Below are 22144 nucleotides of genomic sequence, written 5' to 3' on the forward strand. Positions count from 1 at the left end.
TTGCTAGAGTAACACATGATATAATTGAAAGATTAGTAAAAATTGCAGGTAGGAATGTGTTCTGTATTTTTCACAGGGGGGGCAGAGCAGGCTCTCAGGGGGGCAGTTGCCCCCCCTGCCCCCCCTCTAGCTACGGGCCTGATTTTTATTATTCATTCCATCATCGTTACACCTCTCCATTGTCGTGATAAACCTAATGATATAAAGATACGACGAAAACGAAAAGTAGAGAAACATTCAGAAGGAATGCGCCCCTGTTGAGCCAAGAATATGTCAAATGTACATAGAGAATTAGGGTCGTTATTTATTTAATTTTGATTTAAATGAAGATAATTATCAGAAGGCCTCAATACTGAATTAGGAACAAATAATAGTAATTGGCAATTCGGTAATTCAATATTTATAAAATATGCAATATATTTTATACCAATTAAATAATGGATAACTTACATATACAATACTAAGATTCAAATAAAATATAGATTAAATACAGTGAATACGTAAACCTAGTGTAGGCATTTGGGAGGGGTGATCGCCCTCATCACCTTCCCGTGGATACGCTTCTGATCATGTGCTACTGTTCTCTTTAGTTTCAATGTGATGTACACATGGACGTCCGCAGGATTTTTTCCAGGGAGGGGCAAGGAAGGTATTTTTTTTAGGGGGCCAACATGACATATTTTCCCCAATAATAGTGTTCATCCCTCAAAAAACATTGCTTATATTTGAATTTATCATGTTCGTGCAATAATTAACACACATTATTGTGGCTGAAATTAAATTATATGTGTGAAATATATAATTTTTGGCTGACTTTCGTTTTCCAGGTATGGGCCACGGCCCCCCCTTGCCCCCCTTCCGGACGCCCATGGATGTACATGTGGCAAAAAGTGACGTCATTTTGATAGCCAATGCATGACATTATATTGTCTGTAGCCGATCTTATTAGATAATTATGGGAATGAATGTAAAAATGGCTCAACATCCAAAATGGTAGTGAACACCTGTGTTTTAAATCTTATATTTGAAGACCAAGTTACAACTCTATTCCTTCTTCAGTCATGCTAAGTTAAATTTCATTCAGTGATACAAAAAGCATGAAAATTTTCAAGTTGACATGTTAACAATAATTTATTAGCAACGCAGAAAATGGACGCACCAAATTAACTCAGTTTCACATACTAAGTTGCTGTAATCACTCTCAGGTGAGCTGATTCGGATTTAATTGATTGATTTTATTGAACGTCGCATTTCTTTACTTTTGGTTAATCGTGAAGATGGGGATGAATGGTGATCAGATAATAATAATAATAACAACACCAACAACAACGTAGAATCATTACAATACTGACCGAGTGATATATCTTCAAACCGACTCCCTCTTTCAATATACCAGGTAGTACTGTTCTAAAAATAAAATATGAATTCGAATGCAAAGAAGCAGTATGCAATTCCAGTGTACATGATAGGTCTGCGCATAGGACAGGTCCTAGGCTTGAATTTCGATCAAAGAGGCTCGGGGTTCTCTGACGTCGAAAGACAATAGGTGTTTTCCAAATAAGTTTGCATACTAAAATGAACATTGAAGTGTAATGTTTGAGTCAAAGTTTACATTTTTATTTTCAACCTTTTCTTTTAAGTTGAGTTAATTAAGTGATGTTAATCTTTCTTCTTAATCTATATATCTAGGACCTTTCGTGCGATGATTTTGTTCTGACCATCTGAACGTAAGTAAGTTACTTTATATAGAAGTAAGCTGCTTTCCTGTTGCATTAAAAAGAAGCAAAGCAGGATACATATTTAAATAGTGGTCTTTATATTTAAGTTCAGGGGAACACAGAATGAAAAATATTTACGCTCATTCACGTTTTCAGGGAACAAAATGGCTGGACCGTGTGTGGTCGAGTACGACCTCCACCTTGCCAGGGGCACGCCTCCAACTCATAGGGAATTGAACCAAGAATTCAACCATTACCTGAATATCGCCAAACCTATGGTGATGGGACTTCGAGTTCCTAGTGGTGAGTTTCTGCTGGTTACTGCTAAAATTTACGTCTAGATTACGCATTAATAAACAATGGCGTGGGAATGTTTGATTCGGGAGATTGGATACGAAGTACACATTCCGGTAAGAGTTTAGTATATCGGAAACACATTAAAATCGGATATTTTGTGTTTCGCATGGTTCTTACTTACCAATTGTGTATTGTGGAACATAGTTCAAGGTGCCGTTATGCTTTTTACATGAAAACAAACACAATTTTTCACATACAGAGTGATTTCTTTGATTCCTTTCCTCGCTTCCGTAATACACAATATGGCGGCCACATCTTGACTCACGTTGTGGGTATGCAGTGCTTCCAACCTTCTTCACCGAAAAATACCTACTATCGTGTTCGTCACCGGTGGAAATTGTACATTATGCACGGGTAGCTGACGGATAGCCCCACGAACCAGTCACGGATAGCCCCACGAACCATTATGCACGGTAGCTGACGGATAGCCCCACGAACCATTTCCGATAAGGTTAGGTTCGGTTTGGTTAGGCAAGCATAGTGAAAAAAAGGGGTTGGAAACACTGACAGGGGGTTATGTCCTCCGAAACCGAGACGAGACTCAACGAGACAGACATTTGCAAGTCTCAACTTTCAACTCTCGTCTCGATCGATGGGATCCCAACCAATTAATGCGTTCCGGTAAAGAGATGAGGAGGCTTTCTTTTGCAGTACAAAATTTAAAATGTATCGTACCATTTCAGTATGGGATATAATGTTATACACAATATTTCTTTGCAACAATTATACACACAAAAATGTTTGATCATAATTTGCGTAACAGAAACGAAACACAATCTGAAATTGCTTTATGGAAAGGAAAGGAAAGTAGGCTTTATAAATAAAGTGAAGAATGTTAAAATTCTTATTTTGCAATACATAGTTAACGGTAAATTTCGATAAATAAGTTTAGAATATATTTTTCAAAATTTGATCAGTAACCAATTTTACAAGCAATATTTTTCGCATGACCTGACAACACGCACGCAGCAGACCTATTTCATTTATCTTGCACGTGAGCAACAGGGATATTAAATAGAATTATGATCATTACAAAGCATAGTTTCACTTCCACTATCGTTCCTTCTTCCATTATTATTTAAATTGTAAAACTGCTGCACACGTTGGCTCTCCGCCGTGGCTACCCCCCAGTAAACTGGACGCTCGAAGCAGACAACAAACGAGCTAACATGGGGGGGCGTGTTTGCAGTGCAACACTAGCCTCGCAACTTTGGAAGTTGCATGGATCATATTTCCAGGGTTTAGTTTTTAAAATTGCTGTGAAAGAAATGAATGGAACTGTCCATTAAAGTAATTTTAATGATTCTTTTTTTTTTAAAAAAAATATATATATATATATCTGTGGCAAATGCAACTTATATAAATCTTCGATACCTGGTGGAGGCACACTTTAAATTGTAGGTCCAATCCTGATTAGTGATTAGCCTATATGTGCATATCATTATCTGTCTTTATGCATGGAAAAGATTTAAATCTAAACACAAATTTGTTGCCTCCTGTTTTTATAAATTAACAGGTAGACTGTTAAATTTAATCGGTAGAATATTGTAAAATTTACAGTAATTTCTAGTAGTGTATGCAAGCTGGAGAAAAGGGACGGCATAGGCCATTTCATGTCTGCTGAACAAAACACAGTAGTTCCTCATATTCTCATATCTTATATTTGTTTAAACTAAAATGCAAAATATTCTTGTCAAATTACATTAATTAGAAAATTGAACTGCCACTGATTTTATTGAATTTACTGACAGATTATATACTTTCAAGACGACTTTCTCAATCGCCTTATTATTATTGATAAAATTGAAAATATAGTTGGCATAGCAGCGAAACATTATCGGATGAAAATCAGAAGAAATATGGAATTATCTCAAGAATTGAATTTGAGATAAACTGGATGTTTTTAGATCAATAAAGCAAACTCTTGGAACTATATTTTATTAATTGAGTTCAATTATACTCAAGTTTACAAAAGCGGAAAGCATCACAAACAGTTGAGAGCAGGTGCGTTCATTACTTCGGTTATCTCTTGGAATGTTAAACACAAACATTCATACATGTTACATATAATCCTAGTGTGGAGCAGGGCCTCCCCTATGGCGCAGTGGTAACGTCATTGCCTTGTAATCAAGGGGTCCCGGGTTCGATACCCGGTGGAGGCACAAGTGGTTCGGATCCCACTTTAAACTGTAGGTCCAGTCCCGATTAGCCTTACAGTGCATAAAGTGGACTTAAAACAACAACTCAAACCAAACCAAACCTAGTGTGGAGCATTTATACGTACTAGAGAAAACTAAAGATTAAATTTGAATATTCTACCTTGCATAAAGATAGATAATGATTATAAATTGTAGTTGTGTGCACCATAAATATATTTTCAAAAACTGAATATTTTACATTAATATTAGGTTAACTATGTAATATTCGTAATTAAAAAAAAACGGTCATAATTATTTGTTGAAGTTGGATGGCAATGAAAATTGATGGTCTTGGACCGTCATTTCAACAGTCCACTTTTTAGTGTGATACTTGAGTCCCCTTTTTTTTTTGAGCTACAAGCCCTTGAAAATGTATAATTTTATCCCGTGTGTATGCAGTCATGAACCACAGATTCTTCGTTGACACTGACATGCGCCTTTTTGGCTTCGTATCGCTGTTTCCGGGTGATTTACTGAGAACCTTCAGCGACATGCTGTGTTTGTGAAACAAGCGGCAACCTAGAATCCCTTCTCGAACGGCAAGCAGGAAAACTGGATTTTGTGATCACGGCCGTTCTGCGTTGCGAATGGGCGCAGGAATTGATCTTGACACGAGTATGAAACCATCAAAATTCCGTTTATGGTTTGATTTATGTTGCAGAGCGGATAATGGCGGCGCACTGGCTGAAGCGACTGCTAGCGGAAACGGAAGCGGATGAGGAGGCAGAGCCATCTGTGCTCGAGAAGAGGAACAACTACCTGAAGCTTCTGATTCGCTTCACTACTTACGGGTTCCTGTCAGGACCTTTCCTAGATGTTCCCTCGGATGAGGCGCTGCCACCTCTCCCAACTTATCAGCAGGTGTGTACGTTTACTTGGTTGAGATAAATGAGACCAGGAAGGACAATATCAATTTTCCCACGTCCGAAATGTAGAAAATGCTAGTATTGAAATACATAACGTGTGTTCTCCCCACCTCTATCTACTGGCTTTGAAAATGTCCATGTAAGAAAAATGTACAAAATTGACCCTTTGACAAAAATAAATATTTGTCTAAAATATTTAGCATAACTTCATTATGGCTCAAGGCGAATCTTTACTCCAAATTTAATCAAAATCCGAGGTGGGGACTGGGGAGGGTAAGCTCTCTGTTGATCTCGTGTGAAATAATCCATCCACGAGACTAGTATGTCTGTCTCGTTCCAAAGCTCGCCACAGATTGACTGATTTAGTGTATTTCAAGCTGCTTTTCTGCTACTTTAGACAAATCGCGTCGATGGAGATGAATGGTGTGAAGGCACAGAACATGTACAGCTGTGAGTCCATACACAGAAAAGTAATTGCATCTGTTGAAACCAAGAAGAATGTAAGTCTTCAGCTCAGACCAATTGTTTAAATGACTTACTTGACTTAATTCCTGTTGTTCCCTGTGGAACATAGGGTATCAACAAAGCATCTCCACCTGGTCCTACTGACGGCAATTCTCTTCACTGCATTCCAGCTCTTTCCTTCCTCCAAGGCCTCAGCGTGAACAGATCTTCGCCACGTCTGTCTAGGCCTCCCTCTTTTCCTTCTTCCCTGCGGGTCCCAGTCTAGTGCCTCTCTCTCGACAGCCTCATTTTCTTTCCTCAACGTATGCCCTATCCAATTCCATTTTCGCCGCTTTATTTGTATGGACACCTCGGTTTCTCCAGATTTTCTCCAAAGTTCTTGGTTTTGAATCACTTCTGGCCAAAAGATATTCAAATTTTTTCTCAGGCAGCGATTGATGAAGGTCTGTAATTTAGAGGTAATCGTTTTTGTTACTTTCCATGTCTCAGACCCATACAACAGTACAGACTTAACATTGCTTCGAAAAATACTAAGTTTGGTCTTCATAGATATCTTCTTGTTTTTCCATAGTGGATAGAGCCTCACAAAGGTACCATTTGCTTTTTGGATTCGTTGAGAAACATCCTGTGCAGCCCCTCCGTCTTTTGCCACCACACTACCCAGGTAAGTAAAGCTATCCACATTTTCAATAATCTCTTCACCAATATTAAACGGGTCTGTTTTTGTGGAGTTAATCCTCAGTGCCTTGGTCTTCTTGGAGTTAATCACAAGTCCTGCTTTTTTTGCACTTTCTATCAGATCTGCTAGTTTTGTTTGCATATCACCATGTGCTTCAGATAAGAAGCACAAATCGTGTGCAAAATCAAGGTCTTCTAGTCTGTTAGTCAAATTGTTTAAATGCATCATCGAAAAATATGCTAAAAGGTGCATAAAAACGCATCCATTGATGCATTAATGTATCGCTCGACATAGAAAAACTCACTTGCATCATATAATGAAAGATATACAAAAGATACATAAAAATGCATCAAATTTTAACCTGGTTCTCTGCAAAGGCCAGAAAACCCACTTTAGTGTATCAATCGATGCGTTTCTGGTGCATTAAATACTAGATTTGATACATTTAGCTTTCTGTGTGCAGACGCCAGAGCCTCGTTAGTCTGCAAAATGCAGACCAAGGTGTACTACGTGGAGGAGAGGTTGACATTGGGTGCCTTCCGAAAAGGTCACTCCTTACACACCTCATCACAGAGAAAATCAAAATGGTTTAAAAACTGTGGATTCACTATAATTCGCGTCTTAATTTATTTCTGTATGTTTCCAGGTATCGGCCTGGGAGGAGATCCTATCAAGGAGAGTGAAGAACCTCGGTCCCCCAGAGCCTCTTCCCCGCGTATACTTCGAGAAATCGTTCGACCGGAAGATCGTTGGGTGCGTGCAGCCGATACCACGATTCGGCGTCCAGGCGTACCTGGCAGTGTCGGACGAACCGGAGGAACGTTGGTGGAACGCCCGAGTCCCTTACTGGGCAGGAAGACCCTTGCAGGACAGCACCCTGCCCGAGCCCTTCTCGGACCAGAGCGGGGACACCCAGTACTCCAGGATGGCCAGCCCCGACTCAGCAGGGAGACTGTTCCAGGAAGTGGAGAGGGACTTGGCACGTCGCGAACTCACGGAGTGGTACGTCGGGGACGATTCCATGTCTCCTCCAGTGGAGAGGCTCTTCCAGGCTCCAGATAGAGCGCATCTGGAGACTTCACCGGGGAACACCTCCCTACCTGCTAGGAGATTGAGGTTCGTAATGCTTTATTTTTACCTTTAGGCGAGAATGTAACCTGCCTTGGCTCTAAATGTTATGTGTTTACGCTACTTCCTGAGGCAAATTGATTTAATTACACATTAAACACTAACAAAAATAGAAACGGTTCGATCGAATCAAAAGAAATGGAATAAATATCATACAAGAAATATTATATTCTTCACCATGGATATTGAGAAAACTCAGATCTTTTTCGAATGATAGCCCATACGTTCAGATATTTATTCTATGATTAATTATGTACAAAAAAATTACAAAAGAAATAACCCCACATAAAAACTGACTAGATCCTCTTTAATTAAAGTTAAATACTTTATCTGAAATGTAGTAGGAAATGGCTAGCCTAGACCAGCAGTACTAGTTCAAAGGCCTTCAAGCTTGTCACGTGCATACATGATTGGATCTCTAATTTCATCCATTTCTTATTTATAAAAAAGGAGCAGCTCAAAAAAGATACTAAACTTTATAACACTACTAAATTATTCCTGAAATTCTGAAAACTATTTTGATTCCTTTGCCCACTGCTATTGTCCCTTTAATTCCAGATTAAAGATAAAAGGGGACACCTTGACAGTGTCGAATCAACAACTTTAAACAACAGTACAGGGAACAAGGTACTTGGCTCTTCGCCAACATGTAGAGTTATGCTTGAAAATAAACGCGTCCCTTAATCCAATTAAGAAGTCGCTCCCTTTCAGTGGCTCGAAAGATGTTTCTCTCAAAAAATAACAACATCCTCCAGAAACTAAACGTTGGCTTTTCACCAAAGAATCAAAAATTGCATTGACTATATATGCAATGTCGTGAAAAAATTGTTGACCGCTAGCCATAGGACCAGCCACAGCCACCGAGAGAACCTTCCAAGGTCTGCCCTCTTGCCAAAAAAAAAAAAAATGCCAACCCGCACTGCTCAATCGGGTCCCTTTATATGGGCGATTCGAAAACAGACCAGTAAACTGGAATTTTCCACCTCCCACATATTTGAAGCTGCAAGATTTAAAAATTAACCGTCTTCTGCAAGCTGGCTTCCACAGTCAGGTAGCCCAGCCATGTAACACGGTACATTTGAAACTGCATAAAAAAGTATTACTGTCACAAAAACAAAAAATAATATTGAACATACACAAAAACCAATAAAATAGGATCATGGTGATTCTATCATTACAGGTTCGACGAGGGAGTCGAAGCAAATCCTTCAGAAGAGAGAACCACCGTGGACCCGGAGAGCAGAAGGATGCAGTCGCCCTTCTACCCTTGGCTCCAGAGGCCACCCTGCGAGGTTCCAGCCACTTTCCAGTACTCTTCCAGCGTTGCTTCCTCCACCGCCACTGCCAGCCCGGAGGGTGAGCGACCCTACGCCAGCCTGAACTCGTCCCTGAGGGAGTTGAGCAGGGCTCTGGATCAGACGCAGAACATCATCAAGGATGCTCTCAACAAAACGGTGTAGAGGGACAACCTTGTACCTGTATACATGTTCAATAGCTGTTTTCATAACGTGTTCAACATTTCAATCTCTGGCTTCAATAAATATCAATTTTTCCTTCCAGCAAATTCCCTCATTTACCCTGTCCCGAGAATCTGAGAAGCAGACGAAGGAAAACAAGTCCTCTGCTCCAGTAGTGACTACATAGGACTCGACCAATGAACGCGTGGGAAGGGAAAACGAGGCTGCAGCTACCAACCTCTTGAAGCAGCGCGAAATGCTTTGCTCCGCCCACTTGCTTTCTCCCCTTCTCTACCATCGTGCGCAGCGCTGGTCCACAGATTACCAAGACAGAATGTAACTAAACTTCGTTTAAGCTAAGCGGTAGTTTAAATAGGTTTTACAAGTTCACCTTAGGTAGGCTTACCATATATATTTTGGTCCAACCCAGGATATATTCGCGATCAACTGGTTACTGCTGAATTTTAGTTTTTTTTTACAAAAATAAATTGAAATGATTTAAAAGCCTTAATATTTTATTGGAACATTAAACTATAAATTGTACAAAAAAATATTAACATTATTTTCTAAAATCGATGAATTCATTTTCAAATGTTTAATTGAGTAATACACTTTCTGATGTTTAGGAAACCTCTCTGTTCTAGGTAGGATTATCGGTTAGTTGACTCAGTTGTACTTTTCACTAGACATGGTTTTTTTCAGATGTGGCTTGTTTGTTTTAATAACATCATAAAATTCACAACATGAAAGTTCTGAATTAATTGTAACTTTCAGCAGATGTTTAACAGTGGATACTAGAAGTCTACCGCTTTCTGCAAACCAAATATTCCCCATAATTGAACATACTCTCTCAACTGGAGCAGATGTTTCAGGCAAAGACATAGCAAAGTCAACCATTTTAGAAATGTTGTTACGTGAAATATCAGGATTTTGAAACACCTTAAAAATTAGCTTAAAAAAAAGGTATTTTTTGTATAAAAGCTGTTTGTATTGTAAGCATAGGCACTTGAAAGTGGAATTCATGATTGAGTGAACTGCAGTGAATTTTGCCATTGACAATTTTGTACAGAAAATTGAGTTAATTCAACAAGCGGTGCTGATAGGGAGGCTGTTACCCGGCTAGGAAATATCTTGCTTTTCGCCTCTTCTTCTAACGTTGGTTAACAGTAATGAGAGCTAATCGCCAATACTTCTATGTGGAACAACAAATTTATTCTTATGTAATGGAATTTTGTTAATCACCACAGATATTCTTGTTAAAAGAAAGCAAAGATTATTCTAGACAGTTGTTTGGAAAGTAAGGGCGGTATGAAAAACATTCGGAAGGTATTTTAGTCCTAATTACATTTGCTACCTGCCTTAGTTGGAGTCCTGCCAGAAAACAATCTTTGCTTCAATTTTTTCCATCCGTTAATTTTCAGTAATTGGGCTCAATTGAATGAATACATTAATTAATTTTTTTAAAAAATAACTTTTTGGGTTCGTCTGCACATATGGTCATTTTGCATCCTTCAAAGAAACGAGGAAAGATTCTCTTATCTAAAATCCTTAACTTAAAGTCTAAAAAAGGGCTGTAAACCCTTGAGAAAGAGGTTGTAAAGGGAGAGGACAAACACGACACATTAAAAAGGTAAGGACACTATAAGCTTCCTCAGGAATAGAGGAAGAGGCGTGCTCTTCTCAAAAAGCTAAAAACAAATTTTTAAAACTGTTATCATCTTCCAACATGGATCAGTTTCTTTAAAAATGATGTTGGTGGTATGGTATCTAGCCAATCAGATTCCATGACATGACACCAATGAACGCTCGAATGGTTTCTGGAATTTATGGAATAGTATATTGAAAGACGGATTCTGAGCCAAAGACATTGATCCCTCGATGATGATGTCTATGAAAATTCCGTAACTTTAAAATTTTAATTTCTTAGCTCTGTAGGGATGGGCTCCTCTGGATATTCAAGGGAATAAGACTACATGTTGCCCCACAGCCAGTCCTTGAGCGGTTACATCATGAGGAAAAGATTGACCAACCCTCGGACAGAGCGCATTTCCCTTTTATAGTAAAAAGTTTAACTTCTTGAAGTCCAGAAACCCATTTCAAATAACCCCTCGTTCGAATTTTGCTGCTGCTGGACATGATGGTTAGGATTTGGCTAAAAGGAGCAATGAAAAATGTAAATGTAAAGTGCTCCCCTGTGCTTTGCACCATGCCATGAAGGCGTCTAGGAGGTGTGGGGGTTTCTTCATCACGGCCGAAGGTGGGAGTGATGTGATCAGCACCACGCCCCTGGCCGCCTTTATCTCCCAGAGTTTCCTCCAGGTACCCATACGACGCTGTGTAGGCGTCGGAGCCGCTTGAACAGGTGGGAAAAATCTCGGTTCTCCCTCGCCGGGGATCGAAACCGGGTCTCTCGCATGGTAGTCAGACGCTCTAACGACTGAGCTACCTCAGCTTGTAAAGGAGCAATGACAAATACAAAAAATATGCATAATTAAATGAATATTATGAGTATGAGGCCTAAAATTTTCTGGCATGAATTTAGACACTTCATAAATGAAACGTGTTGCATAGAGTGATATATTGTAACCATTAACTTTCTACTTCCAACTATGGCTAAACCTCATGAAATAAATCTTGGAACTTATATCTTCCTTGCTGAACTTAAAGAAGAGAGTTCTGTATGAGGTGAAAATAAATACAAGTAAATTACAAAATCCTGAGTAATTTCAAAATTATAAACAAAGCTCGAATTCACTTTAATTGTAATTTACTAATTTACAAAGGCTTCTTTCATGTAAAATTTAACATAAAAGTAAGTATGTAATGTATTGTATGGTAATATTTAAAATTATTATCGTAGGCACGATGTTTCAGCATTAGTGCAAAATAACTTGTGGACGTTGTTGTTTTGCTTTTTCTGATAAAATAACATGTAGTGAAAGTATTTCAATATACAATGAATGCGTACATTGTTTTAAAGTTGCCTTGTAGTTCTCTTTCTGTAGTTATGTATATTTATAATATCTTAATTTTTTAGTAACTAACCGTTAGTTGCTAAAGAGAAAATCAGTTTTTTTAGTTGATGCATTTGTTAAATATAAATTTCTTACGGCTTTCCACGAAACCACAGTTATGATTGGAATGATTGAATTCTACCTGTTGATCGCATGGAGCTTTAGGGCACATGAAACCATACAATATCAAAACATAGAAACGAGATATTGTTCTTCACGAAGAGAAACCTAACACGATTGACATTTCGATTTGTGATGGACTACTCTATTAGTGGACTACTCTATTAGAAGTTACTGTAACATTTACAATATTCTACTGTTAAAATTTCAGTCTGCCTCTTGATTTACAAAACAGGAACCATATGGTTTTATTGAAATTTTAGTATTATGTCATAGCTACATAAAATACATAAAGATAAATAATGATTATAAATTATAGTTGCGTGCACCATATTTTTTTAATTTTAATTTTTGTTACTTAGTCTCTTTTCTTCCACTTTTGACTAATTGCGACGGTGAGGATGAACTTGATGAAGAGACACTCAGACATCCATACACAGGCCGAGATTCGAAACCGGAGCCCCTGCATCGTAGCGCGCTATGATTACCACTCCGCACCTTGATTAGATGTAAAAAAAAAAAAAAAAACGAATCAATAAATTAATTAGGGAAATTATGTACAGGACGTTCATACATTAAAAATGGTGGTCATTGTCATTTTTCTACGGTACTTCGATGGCAGCGGATATTGATGATCTTTAAAACGTCATTTCTCCAGTCAGCTTTTTACACCTACAGTGAATGTAACGGTTCTTTTTCATTGCAGGGTGATGCCGGAGCAAGGCTCATATTTAGATAGCGGAAGTGAATCCTTTGTGGTGAATAGCTTGAACGAAGAATTCACCAAGTATGCTCAATTTGCGCGTCCCCTTGTGTTAAGCCTACGCTACGCTAATGGTAAGTTCTTCACCTTTCTACACTGTTTTGTAACCAAACATAAGAGGTCTTTGAATTGTATTTTATTTTCGTTGTCTAGTGCAAAATTTTCTGCATCTCTAGGTAAATTGCAACAGGGAGGAGGAATAATAAAATGTAGAAATAGATCATAGTGAGAAGGTTAGTAGATAAGACCTTACCAAGGATTTACATCTATATACGATTCCATCTTAGTAACCGTGGTTTCATGTCACATAGAAGAAAGCACTTGGGGCCGGCCGAGCTCCGTGGCTGAGTGGCTATCACAGCGCGCTACGACAGCAGGGGTTCCGGGTTCGAATCCCGGCCTGAGCATGGATGTTCTTTGTGAGTGCTCCTTCATCAATTTCATTGCATTATTTCTCGTCTCTCGTTCTCTTGGTCTCAATTAGCCACAAGTTGCAGAAAAGCGACGCTAAATAACAAAGGTTTGAAAAATCTAGCTGCTTCGGAATATAACGATGTACTCCAAATGTCCCCATCACCCCAGTGTTGACTCTCTTTTGTTATATAACCCAGGGGTTTCCAACTGGCGGCCCGCGAAGCCAGTTTGCAAAATTCATTAATTTTATGTATTTTTATTAAAATACGTTCTATTTTTACTGAAGGAACGGAAGCTCTGTGAAGAAAGACAATATCACAGGTAGAATTGATTTTGCAGTCAATAATGATCATCAGAAGAATCTAAAATGAAGCAACTTTCTTTTCACACCATGCATTCCACCCCTTCGCTATGCGGAATGTACTCGTCCGCTTCCCACCTCTTCGCTGGAACACAACTGAAACAGTTTCAGAGTATGGACTTCCTTAAGCAACTGGCGTTTCTAACACATATCACTGAACTGAACTTGAAACTGCAGGGAAGAAACCAGCTGGTGTCAGATTTAATGGGAATATAAATGGGTTTCGTAATAAACTGAAGATTTTCAACGTTACTGTGGAGAGGAATAACCTGGCCCATTTTCCAAGCTGTCGGCGGCTAGCAGATGATGAAGAAACACTGGATGACTCTGAATTCAGTGCAAATATTAAAGAAATAATGGATGAGTTTGACTCCAGATTTAAAGATTTTGAAGAACTTAAAAGCAGCATACAGCTATTTAGCAATCCTCTTGGCGTTAACCGAAGAAAATAAACTTCTCTCCAACTTGAATTGTGTGATTTGCAAGGCGATGTGTTCCTTCAAACTAGGAAAGAAAAGGGGCCAGAATTTTTCAAATACCTCTCAAAGGAACGCTTTCCAAACCTTCGTAGTTTTGGGCAAAGAATGGCATCGATGTTTGGCAGAACATACACGTGTGAAAGTGTTTTTTCTTCAATGAAGTTCATCAAGAACCGCTACAGAAGCCGACTGGCAGATTCTTCACTGCTTCACCTTCCGAAACTTCTTTCAAATATAGAAATTGAAGTGGACATTCCTACTTTAATAAAAGAAGTAGATCGGCCTCAATTTTCACATTGAACACTTTCTATGAAGGATTCTTATTTGTAGGTTGTATTTTTCATTTCTTTCAATTCATCCATAAGTATTGGGTTTTTGTGAAATAAATTGTAATTATACAATTTTGATTTGTGATTCCATTGTTTTTATTATTTCATTTTAGAAATTTAGGCCATGCGAAAGTACTACATTTTCAGTTCAGTACTTACAATTTTTGTAATTTTTAACCCCCCCCCCCAAAAAAAATGCGGCCTACCAATGAACTGCTGGACATAATTTTGGCCCTCGGACCTTTTGAAGTTGGAAACCACTGAGGTCAAGTATATCACCAACAAAGTAGAGGACAGCATTCCATCCTTCACAACGAATAAAATATAAAATAAAACTGAACGAAAATAAAGATTTGGAGGCAGTTTGCCTTGTACGGTGTGTGCCGTAAATGGGGCTACACATTTTTTTTTTTAAAAAAAAAAAACCTGAACTCGTATTATAACTGCGAAAGGGGGAGAAGGTTCTATTTTACATTTCCTTAAGTGGGATGATCGTGGTGATAATTTGATGTTCATGTGGTAAACATTTAAGTCTCAGTTTGACAATTATATCCCCTCCAAAAAAAATGAGAATATTAGAGAAATTAGACAAATAGTGACGGATTTTTAGTAAGTGGTAACTCAGAATAATAATAAGATGATAGAAGATATGATCTTATAGGTAGGAAACTTTCTTTACTCTGTTAGGGAAGAATTCAGAAATGGAGAACCTCAACCTATGAAAGAAAATGCAAAGGAAAATATACCCCTGGCTCTTAATTCGAATACTGGGTATTATGTTTCCTAATGCTTAAACATCTTATAGCTAACTATTGTGTAGATCTACCTGTTTGTCTCCGCAGACCGAGTGAACGCGGCCAAGTGGGTGAGGCGTCTGCTGGACGAGGACTCGACGGAGGCCGACGCTCTACAGTTGAGGAACACCTACCTGAAGCTTCTCCTCTACGTCCTTCACTACGGAGTCCTCGAGGGACCCTTCACGAGCGCGCCTCCCGAACAGGACTTGCCGTCGCCTCCGGAGAGGACAGAGGTAAGCCGCGTTTGGCCCAACATGTTACTATTCCCGTGCCAATCGGAAACGATGAAAATAGGGCTGTGAGCGGCGAATAGGAAGCAGAGACGGTGCAATAGTTATTTCATCGATAATTTCGTCACAAGTGCAAGCCCATGCGTTATTTCATCAATCGAATCAGTGCTGGATCCATCACGATCCCCTACTTTCATCGCCCAGAGGTGGTTGGTGAACTGTTGTTTTAAGTCCACTTTGTGCACAGATAGGCTAATCTGGAATGGACCCACAGTTTGAAGTTGGATCCGAACTACTGTCCCTGTACCTTCACCGCGTATCGAACCCGGGACCCCTGATTAACTACAAAGTGACGACGTTACCACTACGGCTCACAGGTGGCGATGAACTTGGATTTTAAGAGCTGTGGGAGATTGTAGTCTGCTAGTGTGTTACATTTCCTTCTCACAGTATCTATTAATATCCACATGAGTTGATGTGAAGGGTATTGAAGGAAAATAGGTCTTATATACATCTCTGGCAATAATTTATTTTTTCCTCAATACCTCGATAAAAATATTTTTACGCGTACAATAACACATTCACCAACTATAGTTGTAATTAAATGGAATAATTCCCAATGCTAAGGCAAATGACGCCTACAATTATGGCTATATTGCCTACAGAACTTATTTAACATAATTTATTTAAGTATCTATTTCAATTTATATCATAAGATATAAATTATTATAATATTATATTAATATAATTATTATTAATGATTATATACGTATATCAGAGACTTAAATTCTAGTAGTTTTATACAAAAAATCCTCTTGCTAAGTCAGTTTTGTTTTTGACAGTGATCAATTTATTAATTTATTGTTAGTACAAATGAACATAATGTTTTAAAATGTAGACAGATGCATAAATATGTCTGAATGTACAAATAGCAATGGCAATTATTCTGTTTACTACAGTTTGTAAACTGGTAGCTATTATATAGAAAAAAAATTGTTTTTGGACCGTTGGGATTTTCAAAGATATATTTAGTAGTGGTTGGGAGAATTGTTCGAATGTTTAAAAAATACTGAAGAAAGGCGAATAGACAGTACTATACTGAACAATATGCTACGTATATTCCGGTCCTTAGGATAGCAGAATATTTACATATAGAAAACTTATTGAAAAGGAATGGAAAATTGTACAACATATATTTGCAAGTTGCTCGCAGATAAAACCAAATAGTCCCTCGGAAAAATCTGTAAATAGGTGGAGAATAATGTTAAAATGGAGTAGAGGGAAACACGTAGGGAAAAATTCTTCAACAAGCTAAACATTTCCCCATAGAGATTATATATTTACCTCCAATTAATTTAATACCAACAACTTCACCTGTAACCTTTTAATTTTCATTCCAGTTAGTGAATATGGTACACAAATTAGTGTCGAAGAAAAGGACAATGCCTCCGAGAGATGCCGAGTACCGCGTCTACTGGGAGAAATCTTTTGATAGGAAGGTCGCAGCTTTCGTACAACCCATTCCCAAATTTGGCGTCCAGGCTTACTTTGCCGTTTCTCACGATCCCATCGAGACTTGGGTGAATACAAATATTTTGGACATAAAAGGCAGACCGGAAGGAGATAGCCCGCCTGCAGGTGCCTCCAAGACGCCAAGACAACATGCACCACTTCCGCAACGAACTGCACAGCGTTCTGGTGACGGCGATAGCGCTGCAGAAGAGACGGCGGTGAAAACCACAGCCGAGAGACCCGTTGAACCATCTCGGGAAGACATAGTAGCTCCCGGGAGTCTTGAAAAGCTGACTCCAGGTTGGTACGACAAGGGCTTGACATCTGGAAGTAAGTTCCAGAAAGCCATAGACGAAGGACAGGATTTCGGTTATCAGTGGACGGCGAGAGATGAACTCGGAGGTTTATCGCTTGAGCTGAGGGACGAGGAAGGAAGACTACCTTGGTTGTACAAGTGGGAACCGGAGTTTCTTGAGTTAGAAGCCACAAGGAAGGGAACTAAATTCTTCGCTAGGAACAAAGAGACGGGGAAGACCGGCTACTTTCGCCGACAGCCTGACCGTGTCCCGTTTCGTCCGGGTCTGAGAAGCCGCACTTACACACATCCTGGTGCTGGCGGTCGTGTGCGTGCTTCCAGTACTACGGCACCAAGAGAGTATGTTCCAAGAGAAACGACTACGGATTCAGTGCTGTCCCCGGCGACCCGGCGGAGAGATGTTTCGAGCCGACTGTTTCTAAGTCCTAGGACAATGCCACTACAGGAAGACATGGAGGAAAGAAGGGAAAGACGGTATCTCCACACTCTAGGAGTCAGTCCAGAAAGAAGGAGGGAGTCGCACGGAAGTCGGCTGCGCAGAAGGATAGAAAAGCTCGAAGAGTCGGGATCATCCTCAGAAGAACAGTATGAAAATCGTAGGGGAACGTATGATATCCCCGTCAACGAGAGTAGAGGTACGTACACTATACCACCAAGCGAACGTAGAGTAACTTATACGGTTCCACCAGTTATATATACACTTCCATTACGCGATAGTAGAGGCTCCTATGAGACTCCTGCAAGTGAACTCGGAGGTTCTTACCACATTCCACCATCTGAACACAGAGGGGCCCATTCGGTATCAGCAAGACCACGCCGTTCCCCAACATCACAAAAAGCAGGAATGCACCAAAGAGCACTTCCTGTCGGGAGACACTCACATGGTCAACGATCTTTAAGTCAACCTAACCGTAGGAAACAAAGTCCTTCGTGGGGTAATGGCTCGAATGGAATTCTCACTTCGCCCAACGATGCCTCAGAAATACGGGGGTTACCATCTCCCCACGAGTGGCCGGAGTCCGAAAGAGATCTTCGGTGGTTGGATAATTTGAGTGAAGTTCCGTTTCGTGAAATTCAGCGGGATATGGAAGCTGGACAAAATTTCCATGTGAAGTGGGAAGAAGGAGAGATTCCCGAGTACTACGACGAACTGGACTTAGAAGGGGACACTACCTCTCGCGAAGGGACTTATAGGAAATCGAGGGGCACATTCCTTGTGCCGAAGAAAGAATTTAGAAGAGGAACGTACGATGTTGCTCCCAAGGCAACCGGAGACAGGATGGCAGTTCGATCCCCTCAAGACTGGCCAGAGAGCGAGCGTCATCTCGGCTGGCTGGATTTGACCGAACAGTCCTTCAGCGACTTTAGGAAAGATATGATGGAGGAGCACGATGTCGATGTGGACTGGGAAGAAGGGAAGATTCCCGACTTTGATCCTTCGGAGGGTGAAGGTCGGTTGCTAGCAACTTGGGAAAGAGCTCGCGAGCCAACAAAAACCCGGGAAGCCATACAAGTGATCCACCGGAGTCCTCCCAAGGGAAGGCTGGAACGAGAGGGGACCTTCGTGGTGCAGAAAGGCAAGCGCCCAGCAGCAGCAACCGGCGATGAGTGCGAGTGTCGCGACTCCTTTCTTGCGACAACCAGGCGGGAAACGTATGGCGTGTCTGTGAGTAGAACGCAAGGACGGCCGGACGTAATCGAAGCTGACGCAGGTGAAATCTTCAATTTGTCTGCTGAAGATGACGACGCGGATTTCCAAGATGCAAAGGAAACCAACTGCACATATTTCGACGGAAATAGGGAGTACAGTAGCCACGTAGAAGACGAGTCGTGCCGTGACGACACAGAACTGGAGGAGCTGAGGCACGGGCGTTTCCAACGGCGACAAATATCGCATCCTCAAAACAGACATGGTTCACGCACCAAGTAGAGTTATGTACGCCTTTTTTCTGACAGTTTTAGGGTCTTATTTTTATATTTATTCTCTTTCTTCGTATTGTCGAATATTGTCAGTTTGTTGTAAAGATTCTTAAGAAGATAATAATAAAACTAAAATAGTTTGACGTATTTTTTTAGCTGATTATAAGACCTCGTTAAGTATTAATTATTCCTTTCTTTGTTTTTAAAAATATTTTGCATTTCTTGCGATAACATACCTAGTACTTGTAGTTTTATGTGAATCAATATTTTTTTCATACTATGAACGTCGTATGTGTATTTATGTGCCACTAAGTATGAAATACGACCTAGCAACATCAAAGATTAGACCAAGTCTATGAAAATATATGTGGTCGTAAATTCATAAACTACTTAACGTAAATAATTCTTTAACAGTTTAAATTTTTCTTATTAATCTTCGAGTTTTATACGCAGTGACATGGCTAAGGAGAGTTGGTAGGGAGTCATAGCTCCCTACTTTGGCACTCACAAAGAACACTCATGCCCAGACCTGGATTCGAACTCGGGACCCTTGGCATGGTAGCGCGCTGTGCTAACCACTCCGCCACTTATTGTTGTTGGTGAGTGCTTTTATCTACCTTGATTTTTTCTTCCAGTGTTACAACTTAACACTTCTCTACAAACAGTTTCCGTACTCCTTGCAGTATTACCTGAATTGTTAAATTTTTTTGCGTGGTGGTTGGTGATTTCAAGATGTAGGTGTGTTGTTGGTCTGTTTTTAAATTTAAGAACTAGATTTTCCGTTTATTCCCCTCTCAAATAATGACTCGTGTTAACAGGCTTTCTGTTCCATCTATTTACTCAGTGGGGTTTGAAAAAGGGGCGGTTGGTGGGGTTACGGCTCTGTTTTGCCTGACTTTAAAACACAGAAAGACGGACACTTGGGAAAATGGTAAAAAAATACGTTGTATACTCCGTTCAAGAAACTGCTGTTTCACCACTACGTCTACTATTAAATAAATTTTCTTCATTCTCCTATATAATTAAAATATTATAATTCATTAACATATGTATGTGTAATTATCTTCTCTGTTCAAGAATTTCGTGGCAGGCAAGAGAATAAAAGACACAATTTCAGCAATCAGCACTAGCGTAAATATAATTCAGTACTCCTGGCTCGATGCCCGGTGGAGGCACAAGTGGTTCGGATCCCACTTTAAACTGTAGGTCAAGTCCCGATTAGCCTTACTGTGCATGAAGTGGACTAAAAACAACAACTCAAACCAAATTATTCAGTACTTTATAAAAGGCAGTTGCTAGAATATAATTTCGTGCAAAAAGTTTTAAAAATTTGTTGAAGTTCGAGTTTGAGTATTAAGAAACAAAATATCAAAGCACAGCATAGGGAGAATGCACACCTGTACAGTGGGATAGATAAGTGTTACCAAGCAAATTGCCCATCACCATCTTCATGCAGTTTATTTCATCCAATGAGAGGCTCAAGAATTGAAACAAAACGTCAAGCAAGCTGCAGACATCTTCTGCACCAGTATCTATCTATTCCTTAAAAAACGTAGGATGCAAGAGAAAAATTAATGTTAATAGCCATGGACAATTTTCCAAGCAATACTTGTGCATTCCACTGTACAAATGGTCGCATTAATGAAAGCTTTTCGTTGATATAAGCTGAGGTAAGTGGTCTCTTAAGCGACTTATCGATTATGGAAATGGTTCTTCTCATATTACCCACTATTTCTGAGGTAGGAATATTATTTTCTGTTCAAAATTGAAGAATGAGTTATCAACTGATTGTCTGCAAGAGTTCAACTGTGGACTCATGATCAAATTTCAATTACAACCGCACGAACCACCACAGGTACGAAGGAAGCTATGGAGCGAAATCTCTTTGCAATCAAGTGGGAGGATTCTGTTTGGAAAGTGATACCGCTTCTCATTATCTTGGTGATAGATAGCAGACAGCGCTAACAGCTGTGAAACGCAGATGGCAAATCTGACCAGTTGTCAGTTTGACATGCGTCGCTTGGGAGGAAAGCCAGTAAACCTATTCGACATCTACTCGTCCCAAAAGCATTAGTTCGGTATGTATAAAACTTTCTTACATCTCTGAACTTACAATATTTGTGTTAGCGCCAAGTGGGTGTTATCCATGTACTACAACTCTTCTTTGTAGCCGATAAGTGGGAGGCTGATTCATTTTTGATCGAGTTTTGCCTTTCACTACCTGAACGACCTGCTGCTCGTGTTAGTTTTTGTTGCTTTGGCCTATTTTTTTGGTGGGGACTATCAGTCCACCCAATTTTGTTCTTATAGTTCTTGTAATTTCTGAGACATCGATAGTTGATACAAACGGACGGTCAGAGAGATATAACGGTTACATAACGGTATTTTTTAGCTTTTGCTGAGTAGTACCTTAAAAAACCAACACAAATGTTATTGAAAATATTCTTGCAAAATAATTTCCTGTATCCTCTATACGCTGTGCTCTCTCTCTATATTGTGGTGTATATGGCCTGCCAAGGTTCTGTCGAGTTCGTTTCCTGTCTAGGGATAACTCAGCATTTTACTAAAAGTGCCTGTCCCCCGACTTCCTCCAACAGGATATTGGTAAGAAATATATAGTCGGGGGAGAGGAAAGCTAAGTTTTTCCGGAAGAGTTATGATAGACAGTTTCTGACAGACAGTTGCGATGAACAGTTTTGTTATAGACACAGTTTGTGTTAGACCAGGGGTTCTCAACCTTTTTGGGCCTGCGCCCCCCCCCCTTTTTGCGTCCTCAAATTAGTCCACGTCCCCTCCCTCTAGGAGTAATGTATTGATGTACAAAACTGTGCTGTTAGGGTTAATAAATCTAACTCAAAGAATATTTTACAATGCTTTTATTATTACAGATAATAAAAATACATACTAATACTTGTTTTGTTGATAGAACATTTTCATTAATTAATAAAAGTGCTTAATAGGCCTACATTACAAAGCATTCTGCCCTCACTGCAGTTAAAATTTCAAGCTACATCATTTGGT

The 22144-nt window shown here is 39.6% G+C and overlaps 2 protein-coding genes across 3 annotated transcripts; both read left to right on the top strand.

The window, feature by feature from the left end:
* Nucleotides 1–973: 973 nt before the first annotated feature.
* On the top strand, nucleotides 974–8973 carry LOC145978046 (uncharacterized). Of its 2 annotated transcripts, XM_083110446.1 has the most exons (5): nucleotides 974–1205; nucleotides 1875–2021; nucleotides 4935–5134; nucleotides 6930–7399; nucleotides 8592–8973. In XM_083110446.1, the coding sequence occupies exons 2-5, from the start codon at nucleotides 1883–1885 to the stop codon at nucleotides 8869–8871; spliced, it is 1089 nt and encodes a 362-aa protein (XP_082966572.1). In that variant the 5' UTR covers nucleotides 974–1205; nucleotides 1875–1882; the 3' UTR covers nucleotides 8872–8973. The 2 variants fall into 2 exon arrangements, with proteins under 2 accessions (XP_082966572.1, XP_082966574.1); XM_083110448.1 differs by lacking the exon at nucleotides 1875–2021.
* Nucleotides 8974–11537: 2564 nt separating this feature from the next.
* On the top strand, nucleotides 11538–19270 carry LOC145977943 (uncharacterized). The gene is made up of 4 exons (XM_083110277.1): nucleotides 11538–11680; nucleotides 12709–12839; nucleotides 15191–15378; nucleotides 16776–19270. The coding sequence occupies exons 2-4, from the start codon at nucleotides 12713–12715 to the stop codon at nucleotides 19131–19133; spliced, it is 2673 nt and encodes an 890-aa protein (XP_082966403.1). The 5' UTR covers nucleotides 11538–11680; nucleotides 12709–12712; the 3' UTR covers nucleotides 19134–19270.
* Nucleotides 19271–22144: the final 2874 nt, after the last annotated feature.

The sequence above is a fragment of the Lepisma saccharinum genome, chromosome 24 (assembly GCF_977018435.1).
Source record: "Lepisma saccharinum chromosome 24, izLepSacc3.1, whole genome shotgun sequence".
Classification (NCBI taxonomy): domain Eukaryota; kingdom Metazoa; phylum Arthropoda; class Insecta; order Zygentoma; family Lepismatidae; genus Lepisma; species Lepisma saccharinum.

Coding starts and splice junctions, on each gene's coding strand:
- LOC145978046 (XM_083110446.1), top strand. CDS start 1,883: ATGGCTGGACCGTGTGTGGTCGAGTACGACCTCCACCTTGCCAGGGGC. Junction 5,135..6,929: donor CTCTCCCAACTTATCAGCAG/GTGTGTACGTTT, acceptor GTATGTTTCCAG/GTATCGGCCTGGGAGGAGAT. Junction 7,400..8,591: donor CTACCTGCTAGGAGATTGAG/GTTCGTAATGCT, acceptor CTATCATTACAG/GTTCGACGAGGGAGTCGAAG.
- LOC145977943 (XM_083110277.1), top strand. CDS start 12,713: ATGCCGGAGCAAGGCTCATATTTAGATAGCGGAAGTGAATCCTTTGTG. Junction 12,840..15,190: donor AAGCCTACGCTACGCTAATG/GTAAGTTCTTCA, acceptor TTGTCTCCGCAG/ACCGAGTGAACGCGGCCAAG. Junction 15,379..16,775: donor CGCCTCCGGAGAGGACAGAG/GTAAGCCGCGTT, acceptor TTTTCATTCCAG/TTAGTGAATATGGTACACAA.